The 14517-nt window shown below is 31.9% G+C and overlaps 1 protein-coding gene and 1 non-coding gene across 2 annotated transcripts; both read right to left on the reverse strand.

The window, feature by feature from the left end:
* Positions 1–1099: 1099 nt before the first annotated feature.
* On the reverse strand, positions 1100–10583 carry LOC137922694 (luciferin 4-monooxygenase-like). The gene is made up of 9 exons (XM_068765721.1): positions 10460–10583; positions 7065–7272; positions 5600–5936; positions 4988–5150; positions 4018–4157; positions 3179–3317; positions 2761–2982; positions 2374–2544; positions 1100–1207 (listed from the first exon to the last, which is right to left on the reverse strand). The coding sequence occupies exons 1-9, from the start codon at positions 10574–10576 to the stop codon at positions 1100–1102; spliced, it is 1605 nt and encodes a 534-aa protein (XP_068621822.1). The 5' UTR covers positions 10577–10583.
* Positions 7855–7969, reverse strand: TRNAL-CAA (transfer RNA leucine (anticodon CAA)). The gene is made up of 2 exons: positions 7932–7969; positions 7855–7899 (listed from the first exon to the last, which is right to left on the reverse strand). It is a non-coding gene; the product is annotated as a tRNA-Leu (tRNA).
* Positions 10584–14517: the final 3934 nt, after the last annotated feature.

A 14517-nucleotide genomic window follows, 5' to 3' on the forward strand; every position in this document is an offset into this window, starting at 1 on the left:
TTTTTTTCCACTGTTATTCTATTACATGTAATTACATGAATAATTGAAAATTTACAATTCCCCAGATTCATAGGTTTATTTCATCTTTTTCACAAGAAGAATTAACTGTTTTCCCTCTGCTTGTTTAGTATCTCTAGGTCATTTTGTAGACATATTTATAATTCCCCGGTATTATTTCCTTGTTACCCAAATATAACCTTCATCATTATCATAATTGCAGCTCTAAAAAGTCCACGGTTTAACATAGGCCACCGGTCCTATTAAAATGCATTCTTCGTATTTCGACTACCGTAACAATATAGCCTCAGATAAATTTATTTTGTTCAACACAAATGTGTAATATCAACGCGAGGTTCAGATTTACCTAGTGTCAAAAAAGTTGCACTATGATTTTTTGATATGACGGGTGATGTGTAGAATTATGTTAGGGGGGTTTCTGGGTCTTTCCGTGATAAAATAAGAAGGTTGCGTAGAAGAAGGAGAAATAACATCAGAGTTCCTCATTCGCTGCTAGAGATTTGGACGTCGAATGAGATTATACCACGCACTCTACAAGCCCCCGTAACAAGAACTTGGTAGTGTTTTCAGGGTGATTCGTCGCACCCTGTGATGGCGCGCGCTAATTCTGCTATTGTCTTTATGACAATGAGTAGGTATCTGCAGTTCTACCATAAGCTGTAGAAAGAAAGCTGGCTGGCGCCAAACGTCTTTGACAGGTTTCGCAAACAAACAGACAAGAAACAGACAAGCATGTCATCGCTGCTTTTGACACTCGGCGCCTATTACCGGCGCAGATAACCTGCGCTGGCTTCGATAAGTGCTAATAAATCGGCGCCAGCTGCCTGCTTTCTATCTGTATACGGCGTAAGACGTTGACAGTTTTTTTTTTAAAAAAACATACTGCCATTTTATTAGTCGTATAAAATTTGATTTTTGTTTCACTTTTAGGCAACAAAGACATTGAAAGTATCACTTAGTACAAGACGGATGAAACGTGTCTTTATAGGTAATAAATAAAATAAGCGTACATGAAAACTATTTAATAGAAAATCGTAAATAAAGTAAACAAAAAGCTTATTTAACATAAATCATCTTTATTTTACTCAATCATTTGACGTAGATTTTTTCGCAAAATTTTACCGCTGCCTGTCCTTGGGATTTCATCGACGAAACGCACTCCACCCCGTAAATGTTTTGGGTTTGATAACTGCAACAAATTATATAAAACTTTAAGCAACTACTTTTTTATTTTAACATTTGCCAGTAAAACAAAACGCGTGAAACATAACAGGAGTAAGTGTGCGACGCTTCTATTAAAAACATTTTAATGTACATTTAAACGAGCCAACTCCCGATTGCTCTAGATAGAAGCGGAGTTGTAGTTTCTTACGTCACTTTTTCTCTCAGCGCTGTCGTTTTCTGAAGTGGTTGTAATATTCGCCAGGCAAAGCAACCGATCAAATCGAGGCTCAACCCTCTAGAGCATCTTTGAGTTGGAATGCTAAACTGGTATTCATCATTCATTCAACGATTGACAGCTAAACCGAAATCCCCTCGAGGTGACTTCTTGGACCTAGTTATTCCATGAAGCCTCCGCTTAATCGATAGTACACAGCGTCCCGTGTCGAGTCTTTCTAGTGAACCCTCGTATTTTGCTATCTTATCAGAGGTTTCGGCTAAGGGCCCTCTACAAATGCTACTTGAGTAACAGTACAAGTTAGATAAAAATATAAGTAAAAAAATAAGTAAAAGTAATGAAGTTATAAGTATTTATATGTTATAAAGTATTACATATAGTATATCGTGTGGTGCTCTGGACACGATTGTAATATGGTGGTACTTACTGGTGGTTTTAAATCATGCACCCGAAAGTAACTAATAAAAATGTTGAATATATACTTTTGAATAAACAACCGTAGTAACAAAACATAACAAAACAAATAATGTATTTAACCTCAAAACTTGTCTCTCACGCTTACAGAACTGCCTATATAAATAATTTTGATATGTTAAACTTTTCGGTTGAACAATTGTTGTCAGAGAATGACGCCTTGCCTAACTCCGCGTTCCAACTTCAAAGGCTCTGTAATCGTGTTACCTAAGAACGTTGGAATGGCCCAGTAGCCATTCCTTGGAATTACGATTCCAGTTAATGCAATCAAGTATATTGGAGTTATTTATGAAACACAGTCATAGGAATAATAAATTTCCTGCTTTCCTCTTTAAGCTGCGTGATATTTAAGATATGCCCGAGTGTGATTATTTGACAAATTGCACTATTCTTTATCCATGGGCTTTGTTAATCGATTGTATGTTATTGCGAAAGTTAATCCGTATTTTAAGTCATACCAGCATCATTTGATCTATACGCACCCTTTCAGCGACAAATCGCTGCAGTTCTATTTCCGTAACATTGACCCCTTTTTGTAGAACTACGAAGGCAAGTGGAACCTCGCCGGATGAAGCGTGAGGTAGTCCTATAACTCCAGCGTCACGCACTCCCGAGTGTTGGAGAAGAACAGCTTCTACTTCAGCGGGGGGAACCTAACAATAGTAAATAAATTGAATTTTCACACGTCAACTGTAAGACCAAAAAATGCAGACAATGGTTGACCTTTGTACTCGTTGCCACGCCGATATGCTTATTTTTAACGAAACCGAAATACGAGTACTTGAATTTAAATTATTGTATTATTAAATTCCGATTTCTCACGACGTGATCACGGAAGAGATAAAAAATAAATATTCAAAGTTTCTCACCTGATAACCATTGTACTTGATCAACTCTTTCAACCTTTCAACGATATATAAATATTTATCATCGTCATAATATCCAATGTCGCCAGTCTTAAGGAAACCTTCGTCGTCAAAATCATTTTTATTATCGATTCCAATGTAGCCTTTCAAAATAGTTGGTCCTTTGACACATATTTCACCGCGTTGATATGGTCCCAATGGCTCCCGTGTTACAATATCTGATATCTGAAACACAAAAAGATACTTTATCAATATCATTTCAAATGTAGAATGTCCACTTCTGTATATAGGCCTCCTGCGTAGATTTCAAATAGCCATTTGGAAGCGGCCTGTATCAAGCATCTTCCAACAACCCTAACAAGGTCGTCTTACTCTTGGGTAGACATCCTACGTTGCGCTTGCCAGTCGTGGTCTAACATACCTTTATAACAGTATCAGAAATGACTTTTCCCACGCTACCGGTCCGGAAAATTTTGTTCTTAAAGTAGTCGTCGATTGTTACCATAAACGTGGTTTCGGTCATACCATAGCCTTGCACGACGGCCTCGAGATTTCTAAACCTGAAATGATGGTTTATTATTCAATGTCCAGAAAAGAAATTTATAAAAAAATTGATAGCACGAATCGATTTAAATAATTTATTTTTTTAATTAATTTACTATTTCCGCATCGACTAGTCATCAACAATTCTAAAACAGTTATTTATTTCAAAGTAGAAAACATAATATTAGTTACTATTTTAAAACATTACCATCACCGATGGATGTCGAATGCTTGCCATGTCTACCGCAGTGATGGCCAGATTTTTGCTGGCCTTTACGAAGTCTTATAGACTTGATTAACAATAAGGGTATAAGATTTCGTGGTTTTTAATAACTTTTGTGTTATATGTGCACCAAAAATCATTAAAAATCATTCGTATATATCGATCACTATCATCATCGAATCAGGTTATGTAGACCCCAAGCATGCACGATGATAGATTGAAGGCATAGGCCACACCGAAAGATTGCCATGATGATTGGTATTGCACTGCTCACATCTAGTGACATCCCGCGAACTTGACTATGTCATCGATACGCCTAATGGAGGGTGTACCCACTCCGCATCTATCGACACGTAGTTGACACTCGTGAATCATACATCCCCAATGACCGTCGATTGTACGACTGATATGCCACGCCTACAGCCACTTAAGACAAACAATTTTTTACATGATGAACGAGATAAGTGTATGAATATATGGAAAACATTGATTACTTTGCTTCAACAGCATCGATGACTTTAGTCTCAAGAACGGAAGCTGCACATAATATAACTTCAACTGAACTGACGTCATATTTGATAGAGATTTTCGAGAGGGCCATGACCACCGATGGTATTAATACGAGCTGATTAATCTGAAACATTAGTAATGCATGTTATTATAAAACAATTTTTCAATAACAATTTATAACAGAGCACAGTTTTTTAGCAGAGTTTTTTAATAGCAGAGTTTTTCAATAACAATTTTGTTCGCCATGTATGATCTAATATGTCATACAGCCAAAAAAATGATAAATTTATTTCAAACGAAGTTTCTTTATCGCATAATAGCAATTTGGCCGTCCATTAGTTGCACGGTCATGTTATTTAATAACATTAGATTATTTCTCATCAAATTAAAGAGATTCTATAGGGAAAACATAGAATACAGGCATGAAATTCAAAATCAGTGACATTCTTTAGGGAATATACCTGAGAATTTACCAAAATATATTGGAAATTTTTTATAATAAAAACGACAAGCGTTTTCTTGATGACCACAAGTCTGATATCATTTTTATTTATGATTAGCTGTACCTGCGATTTCGTCCGCATGAAATTTAACAAAAAAAATATTTGCTATATTTAGTTTTTTTTTTTTTGTCAAATAACTTTTTTTGAATAAAAGTACCATAAATCATTATTACACCTGCCAGTATAAGTCCCGTCAAAATCGGTTTAGCCATTTTAGAGATTAGGCTGAACAAACATACAGATAAACATAAATTTTTACAAAATGTAATTTTGATATATTTATATTAATTTATATTTATTTATTATTAATTTTCGTTAAAATTGTTAGTTATTGCTTGATTTTAAGAACAAAACTACTTAAACTAAATAATTAACCTTTAAAAGCAGTATCTTACATCTATACGTAACATAACCTATAATTTATTTTGTGTAATAGGTTTTTCACTTTTACCTTATATTTTTCAATCGTGCTCAAGTATAGATCCATCTCGAATTTCGGTAAATAAACCATATGAGCTCCATGGGAAAGGTACATTAAGCCAGACATCAGTCCAAACACGTGATACCAAGGTGTAATATTTAGTATTTTTAATGCGGGATCAACAGTACCGGATCTATAATCAGGTAAAATACAATTTTGTATCAAATAAACATAATTCACTGTTAGTTATTTTTGGCAAACGCTTTCCTATCTGCAATTCATTATAGTAGAAATGAGATTATAAGGATATACATTAGTTTATATGTCTGCATTACATCATAATCGTTGTCATTTCAGCATATAGACGCTGCAAGGCATAGGCCAAAGATACCTATGGGGGTGATATATCTTAATCGCCATGCTTGGCAGACGTGTCTACAATCGTAGTGTCTTATTCTCTGAAAACTTGTTTGTTAGCAGTGGTAATCCTACATAATTAATGAACAAACTGTGTATTATATAAGTTTATATCCGGGCAATCGAAAGTACGAGTGTCACATAATAATATGTCATTATAAATTGCATCAAATTGAAAATTGTTAAAACAAACAAAAGAAATAAAACATTAAATATGATACTTACACACTGTATATTACTATTGTGTTCAAATGAGTTTGCATTACAGCTTTCGGCAAACCCGTTGTTCCAGAAGAGTACATCAGAAAAACTGTATCATTTTGACCATCTACGTCAATCGCCACGAATTCATCATACTCCACATTTTTAGTAATAATAGAACGGTCGGATACAATGGCCAAATCATTGTAGAGTAATGAATTTTCAATTCTATCTTCTCCATAAAGAATTATAGTATCAAGGTAATCTAATGATTTGAAAATTGCACCATGAGTTTCGTAAGCTCGCTTTGAGCAGAAAAGATATTTTGGCTTCGATAGGTCCATAACGTGTTTCAGCTCATCTGTGAACAGTGTGAGTATTTATTACCAATTTATGCGCATTTAATGTAAATTATGAAATATCTGTCAAACAAGTACAATCAACGGATTTTCTGAAAATATGAAATAGTAAAGTCTGTTTGTTAACTGAAGGAATTCCAATAACATGTAAATAATTTGTAGCTAGCTTCCCTAACTGACTTCGTAAAGTCAAAAGTCAATATAATTAAACAAAATAAATCTAGCGGAGTAGTCACTTAATTGATGAAGTGATTACTTACAAAAACAAGTTTTGTATTTGAAACGCTCGTAGTACTCCAAATACATGTGATTATTTTCAGTGTTACACTTCGTTTTTTTCTAACCATCTTACTTTTAGTAAAAATTAATTAAAGTTTACGGAAAGGAAAATTTCACTTTTCAGTAATTAATCTTTATATTATATTCGTTTCATGATTTTCCTTTGAAAAACTATAAGGAATTTAAAAAAAGTTTAGAGATTTTGGCGTTCATTAAAAATTTCTTTCTAAAAATATTATTGTTTTTCTTGTTTCTGCACAAATAAATAACGCACAGTAAACAATTCGTTAACCTTAGCTTAGTTCTGCTTATTTGTTCCAAACGTAAGGTATCGAATAAGAAAAGGTATTCAGGGTCCCGTTGACTCGTATTGACACAGCTAGATTTTCTCCGGTAGCGAGATTCAAATATTTAAATAATATTGTACTAACTAATTGTAGACTGGAATTCATAACGGTAACAGAGATATGGTTTGTTTACTTAGATTAGGTCGTATTTGGAACCCTTGTAGCTTTAAGTTGAAGGATCCTGTTGTAGTAGGGCTTAATCTGATTCTAGCCTATCAAAATGGCTGACTTTTTTCTCATAACTCTCAATATACATAAGTGATCGCCGTAAGTGATGAAAAGTGACTGCAGAAGTTCACAAACCAATTAAGAAGTACCATTACATATTTATCTAATTTGAGTTTCTTGTACAAAATTGAAAATTTAATCATATTGGATGTAATACAATAGATAATATTAGATAAAATAAATAAGCTTGTTGAAAATCATATCAGTTATACCAGAGGCTTATAGTTTTGAATCAAAGATCATAACTACTAGGCTCTCGTGGCACGGATGCGGTACCTTTTATGAATTCGTAGCTATACGGAGTCATTATAGCTCCCGCACAAGCGATCCCGATGACGGTTGGCCAAAACTCTGATATTTTCTCCGCACATATCCCGACAACGTCTCCCTTTTTGACACCAATTTTTACAAGAGAAACTGCAACATTCATAGACGCTTGTAGAATTCCATCGTAAGTAAGTTTCTCTTGAGTAGCAGCATTAATCTGTAAAAAGGTTTGATTTAAAAAGTTGGACTTTAAATACAATAGTTTTCATTGTATATATCTATAATATAAGAGAAAAAGACTCAGTTAGAGCCAAGTGTCGTGAAACAAAATTTATGATAAAACATTGTCGATATTATCATATATAATTAGAAATGATTTGTTTATTTACATAGATCCACTATTATTAATCAACTACAAAATAGTACTTTTTTACTATCTTGGGTTTGCTATTGTTCAATTATTACTAATTATTTTCCTCCAGTCTGTTTTGTACCGTTGTGAACGTTTTTAATCTATTACCATTTAAATAAATTCTTTCCAGTGTGACACTCCTGTTAAATATTTTTTTAAATAAATTCTCTTCTGTAAAGAATATTTCTATGTGAAAATTACAATTTAAGTTTAAACCTAAAAATATTTAAATTTCCTTTTAACAGTTACAATTCAGATTGGGAGGATGCTCAACATATGGTTAAGTCTAACTTATGTAGTGGTTAAAGCAAAGATTGTACATTTATAATAAATTTGACTTAGCCAAATCAAAAATCAAAATAGAAAATAATAATTATTAAAATAATATGTCAGAAGTGGGATTCGAACCCACGCCCTCAGAGAGGACCAGAACGCCCGTCACCCACTGCAATGGGCAAGGAAACCTTGAGTCTGGCGTCTTAGACCGCTCGGCCATCCTGACAATTGACTAAGGTTTTCAAAAATATAGTTCTGTACTAAACATTGTGAAGTAATTACATTTAAATTCATTTTTCTTGCAGGTAAGTTAATAATTAATTTATTTCACAATTTACTTGTACGTTACGTTGCACTACACAGAGGTAACGTATATTAACAATTACGTAAAATCTAAATAATAAAATATTGGAGTTATAGATTTAATTCGCTACGAAACAACTTTAGCTTTCAACTATTTAAATTATTATCCACTTAGAATCATTTACAATCTTTACTCGTGTAAGACAGGGAAGAATGACAAAAGAACCTAATTTGATACGCACAAGAATCGTATCGAGGTACCTTATTATCTTTTATTTAAAGATTTTTCAATTTAAAGGTACGAGGGTTCTAAATACGCCCTGAACGACTAACATCTTAAAATAAACTCGGGTTTTCTTATGATCTCTTTAACAATGTCCTTATGACACTTTATTTTCGCCGTAAAACCTTTTTTCCTCACTTAGAAAATTTAACGGATTTGCATACCATGTATCAATACTATCTAATTTATTATTACATGATTGTTGATTTCTTTTATTTCCGCCTGTACACGACCACTGCAAGGCACAGATCTTCTACCAAAGGTTACTATAGAGGGTATATCATATTCGCTACGCTTGGCAGGAAGGTTGGCGACCGCAGTGTAGTATTATGGTACGCAGAGGACAATGCGTATCCTCTGGAAATTAGTTGGTGAGCATTGGCAATCATATAAAATATAATTAATGCACAAAATGTGACTTATATAGAATTGTATTACGGGAATCGAACCTGAAATCTACGAATGCAAGTCTCAATCCTCTACTGCTGGGTTACCACTGCTCTGATTACTTATATAACTTATTAAATACGTAAATTCACCCGCTAATTTGGGACCTCCGCTCTTATATTTTTTACTTCTAAGATACAATAAGTAATTAAGTATATTCAACGATAGTATATACACATGATTACAGAAAATAACTGGCTTTTCAATGTTAATACTGTCTAACAATTATGTAGTAAAGCCAATTTAAGTTTCCATGTTCCCACGAAGTAGTGTAAATGTATTTTTTAATAATGAAATATTTATTTAATAACATCAAAGAATCAAAATTTTAAAACAGTTGTTTAGTTATATATCACACGTCTATTAGTATATACATGTATAGGACTAAAATACGAAATTGTCCTAAACTAAGAAACCTCTTTAAATAAATAATTAAAAAATATTTTATAATATTCATAAAAAAATATTGAATTTTAGAATATTTTATAGATTTATAGACGAATAACAAAACGTAATTCGAAATTAGAACCTTGCAGATGTTATTTAGACTAAACCTCATTTATTAATAGCAAAACTCGGGGTCTCCCTTGGATTACCGGATTAGTGAGGAAATAATGCAATGTTATACATATACAACGAAAAAAATTGGTATTTTAAATTATTATTGATGTCATATCACTGTTCTCGTAACAACACTTTTATTTCCTTTTTTAATTTGTAGATCTTCAAGATTTTTTTCTGATTTTGTGTATTTTTTTGATTATTGATTAATTTAAATCACAGTTAATACAAAAACAGGTGATACAGTAAAAAGCCAATACCAAAAAAGTTTAAAAAAAATACGTATATTGTATTTCGATTAGTGGATGTTATGAGTACATGAGATTTGACAAAAGATATTATTTATTTTTTAAAATCAATTTATTACTACTTATTTTTTTTAAAATCAACTTTTTTAATTTTATTTTAATTTAAAGTTATAATTTTTGTTTAACACACGTCACTTACGATATATGAAATTAAATTAAAATTAAAAAAAATGATTTATAGTCATAGAAATAGAAAAATCATCACAGATTGCGTCATTTATTATTAACCATGGCAATAATTTTGGAAATACATGCCACTTTTTTTAATAAATGACTATCAACGCATATATATTATCGCTCTATAATATATTAGTACATAGATATCAGTTTCATTGGATTTAGCTTATGATATGGATTTAGAGAGACAATGTATATTTAAATATCCCTAGTACACAATTTAAATATAAATGCTTGTTATATAAGCCACATTGTCATACACTAAAACAACAAAAAACACATGAGAAACCAGTGTCCTGTAAAATGATATAAAGAGATACAATAACAACAAATACATAAAGAGGTAACCAATAAATAACGTATAAATAAATTAATAAAATACTGTAAATTCGTAACAAACATAATAGTTATTATAAAAAAATAATCAATTTAACTGTCTGGAACATATGTATGTTATAAACTTATATGCTTTGAGCTGGGTTCTGTTTACTTAATTCTACAAGCAAATTTTGTTTCAATAACAGTTTGTGCATACAGCAATATTCCTGAATCACCGGGGTAACAATATACAATTTTTTTATTAAAAAATTAGATTTTAGCTAAAAACTGATGTAATGATATCCAAAGAACTACTCACCATTGCGATCTTATTTCCGTGTTTCTTTAACTTATGAATCAAGAACTCTCCCAAATTTAATTTTGCCGGAACATTGCATGGTTGCGACCCATACAAGTACTTTGGATTCCGTAACATGTTGACTGTTATAATAACAAAGCAAATCTTGAAATGACTTCATTAAAATTTACGCCTCTTATGTATACGCAGCAGCAATTTCGTTTTCTATAAAACAATAAAATTTATCTTTTCCCACGCTTTGGGATTCGGTATGTAAATTAAATTATTATTACGTACATACTATTTGTACTCCTGGCTTTGTTTATGGGTGTATTCGGTTTTTTTTATTTATACATTTTCTATTTTGCAAACTTGGTATTCTATGGGGTATATCCGTCTACCTAATATACTCCAAGTAATACTCGAGAGACTTAAATCTGATTTATGTTAAGTTTACGCAGAATTTTTGCATTTAATTTCTACCATATCATCAACAAAGGACTAGTAATTACTGAGCAATAAGAGAAGACAAGACTAAGTAAATTTCGTAAATATTTTAATACGTCAGAACGCTGTAATTTTGGATGCGCTGATAGATAACATTAGTAGATGATTGCCTTAATTAGGTAATGATACATAAAAATATCGCTAGGTAGAGTATTTCGAATAATAAAGAAAAATCTACGTAATGACGAAACCTATTAAAAAATTAAAATAATAATACAAAATGTAATGTTTTACTAATTTTAGTGTGATGTGTTCAAATTTGCTTAAGAACTTATGCTGTTAATAATCGTCATCATAATGTCCCCGAGGAGGCCGTGCCCACTGCTGAACGTGTCCTCTATAGATTTACTACAGAACCCGTTGGAAGCGGACTGTATCCAACGTCATCCGATGACCTTAATTATGGACTTCTGGTGCGTGGTCTTCACTGCAGAACCCTAATGCCCCAGCCTTCCAATTCAATACCTATGTGGCCTCCTCACTGTCACTAGCTGGCCTATATTGGTTACTACCTTTCATGTTCATTACATTTCTAAGAATTAAAAATCACCGTCTAATGTACCTGATAACATAATATATCAAAACGTGAAATATGAGAATTTGTAATTAATTTTTCACAGGTGTATAACCTTTTTTAGTCCCAATAAATGGCCACAGTTGCCATGATAGTATGATTTATTTTAACATTTCTGTAAAATAATTTAAAAATAATACAGATTAAATAATCCTTAAATATATTTAGTTTATAAATAACTTTTTCATATTAAAAACACAATAAGAAGTGCGAAGTAGTTTTTATTAAAAGAGAGCTAGTAATGAGAAATAATAGTAATACCTAGTTGAAACTATGAATGTAAAAGATAAGTGTTGAATTTTATGGAAAAGTTTAATTTAATTTTACAACACATTCTCACCATAGTTATTGCATTTGACCACGATACTCATATATCCTTTTGTGTGTTGCGCTAGTAACATTTTATAAATTTCAAGAGAAACTATTGTTGTTTTTATTTTTAATAATTACACGTTAAATCAATGTCTATATTAAATCGTCTTGTATATATTTCAGAAATAATTTCTCAATGTTCCACTTGATTCTCACGATTTTTTTTGTATGGTACGGTTAAATGAAAATTGGTCATTGCCTCATTGTGTTTTTTTGGTTTGAAAACAAACTATTTGGGCTGAGATTTGAAAGATATTTAACGACAATAGGATATTGTTTTTTCCTTTGATATTATGAAATCAGGACAGTTCATGTTGAATTGACTTGTGTAAAGTTATTTGTAGCATAAGTAGTCTCCGAAAAATCGGTATTTACGATCCGAGCCGCGTATCTTGAAGTAGCACGCGTGAAAAAGAGACGCCAGAGACTATAGGGATGCTATCGGCTTTTGCGTTTTGGAAAATTCAATATGAACTAGGCGAAAAAATCACCACCATATTTACAGAGACTAGGACCCAGCGGCCATCAGTTCTGTGCCCAATATGGCCTGCGAACTGTAACTTCAACTTGGCAGTCACCGGGGCTATGTCGTTTTTTTTCTAATGCACTGTATAAACTAATTGGTTGTACTGAATCTCACATTTGCTTAGATTAAAAAGTAAATTATGTTTAGTTTATTTACATCAACTAATAAAGTCTTATTACAATACTACTGTATAATATTATTTACTATTATTATTGTATAACGATGGTGTGATATGTATAGGATAGGTACCACACGATTACCCACAATTGTGTGGTACCTATACAGCGTGACGGTTTTTAGGTAGTACATATCCCTTTAAGCAACTGCAACTGTCGACATATTTTACAGAAAAACCGATTGAATTTTACCGCTCCGACATTGAAAATTTGTATACCAGATGGAAAAAGGTTTTTGTTAACGAAGGCGAATATATTGTTGTATAGAAATAAAAATTGTTAAAATTTCGTGTGAGTTTAACTTAAGAAAGCAACATTAGTTTCCGGCCCCCCTAATATTTCTATTATTTATTTGTTATTTAAACTCAGGTATATCATTTAACATGGTGGATATAATACAGGCTAATTATCACCTTCCGTAATCGTTTTTTACTTTTTTGATTTGTGATCATTTGTAAGAAACATTACGTTCCTTATGCATATTTTATGAGTAATTAGCCTTTGTACATCATTATTACTATTTTATTCTATTAGCAATGAGACGTGAATTTTTTTATGATTATGTAAAATCTTGTAGAATATTTATATTAATAATTGTTTAATTATATTGTAAAAAAAATCATATAAAAAATTATTTTGTATGATAATTATGTAATATTAAATATGCTTTTTCTGTATGATATATTTAAATAAATTCGCTTAAAAAATAATGCTCCTTTTCATCTATGTTTCTCTTTTAATTACGGGCCCACTTTTAAATCATACCTACGCAAAAAAGCATATATAATACAATATAATTATATTAAATATGCTTTTTCGGTATAATATAATTACACAAGTTTTCTTGAATACAGCAATTTTGTTCCATAAATATTGTATAGAACATCTATGGGGACACTTTCAATTTAATAAGAAATTTTAAGTATTTAATTTTGAAAACTACGCTCTTAATCTTGCGCAGACATATTGTGATGACTACAATTAAATATTTTTACTGAAATAAAACCAGTAGCAACATTACTTGTTATTTTTTCTCAAGGTCGGTGTTAATTTCGTTGGTAAATTTTAAAAGTAGTGGCAAGGTTGATTTTTGTAGCATATTTTGAAGTTACATGTAATCTGAGTATTTGTATAGAAGTTAAAAATTATTAGATAAATATTTCTCAAAATTTTTTTCTGACTGGAGATAAAATAAAAGGTTTGTAGTTTTCATAACAGTTTCGTCTGCCTTTTTTAAATATGGGTCAAACAAAGCATTTTTTAGACCCCATGATTGACACTTGCCTTGATCGGCTTTCTAATAATACCTGTCAAATCATCGCATATGAGTTTTACAGCTACACATATTATTAAGTTCATCTCTAGCGATTTATTAAATCGTTTGAATAAAGTGCATACTTTATCATTCGTAGCTTTGTAAAATGAACTTATTTTACTTGCGTAAGTTTTTTTTTACATAGTTCGATTGCGAAATTATTGGCTATTGACGCAATGTTTATTTTCCCAAATGATTTTACTATTACATCATAATAATACCACACTGCGATCGCCAACCCGCCTGCCAAGCATGGCGATTATGGTACATCCCCCACAGATATCTTTGAGAGATGCCTATACTTTTCATAAAGCGTCTATGATCTGAAATGATGGGAGGTAAAAGTAAAAGACGAAATCAGTGAAATCTTTCTATAACCTGCTCAAGGATATAGGCCTGTCAAGCGCAAAAATCAATTAATTTCTTGAAAGGAGTTCCAAAGTAGCATTCGTATAATTATTTTAAATTTGTTTAAGTAGGGATTCAGATGAACGCCATTGTATTGTGGTCTCTTTAAACGTGCCACGTAGGTCGATGACCCTGAGCGTCGTGCCCGACCGCATGTCTATGAGTGCTGATTGCTTAAGTCTAGGTAATACCTAGTATGTC

This window comes from Battus philenor, unplaced genomic scaffold (assembly GCF_028537555.1).
Source record: "Battus philenor isolate CCGP_79_NKW_IND1 unplaced genomic scaffold, ilBatPhil1.0.hap1 SCAF_20, whole genome shotgun sequence".
Lineage (NCBI taxonomy): Eukaryota > Metazoa > Arthropoda > Insecta > Lepidoptera > Papilionidae > Battus > Battus philenor.

Excerpts from the sequence above, each read along its gene's own strand:
- LOC137922694 (XM_068765721.1), bottom strand. The coding sequence starts at position 10,576 with ATGTTACGGAATCCAAAGTACTTGTATGGGTCGCAACCATGCAATGTT. Across the intron at positions 7,273-10,459 it reads ACGGAAATAAGATCGCAATG|ATTAATGCTGCTACTCAAGA; the intron begins GTGAGTAGTTCT and ends ACCTTTTTACAG. Across the intron at positions 5,937-7,064 it reads TAGCTACGAATTCATAAAAG|ATGAGCTGAAACACGTTATG; the intron begins GTACCGCATCCG and ends CACTGTTCACAG.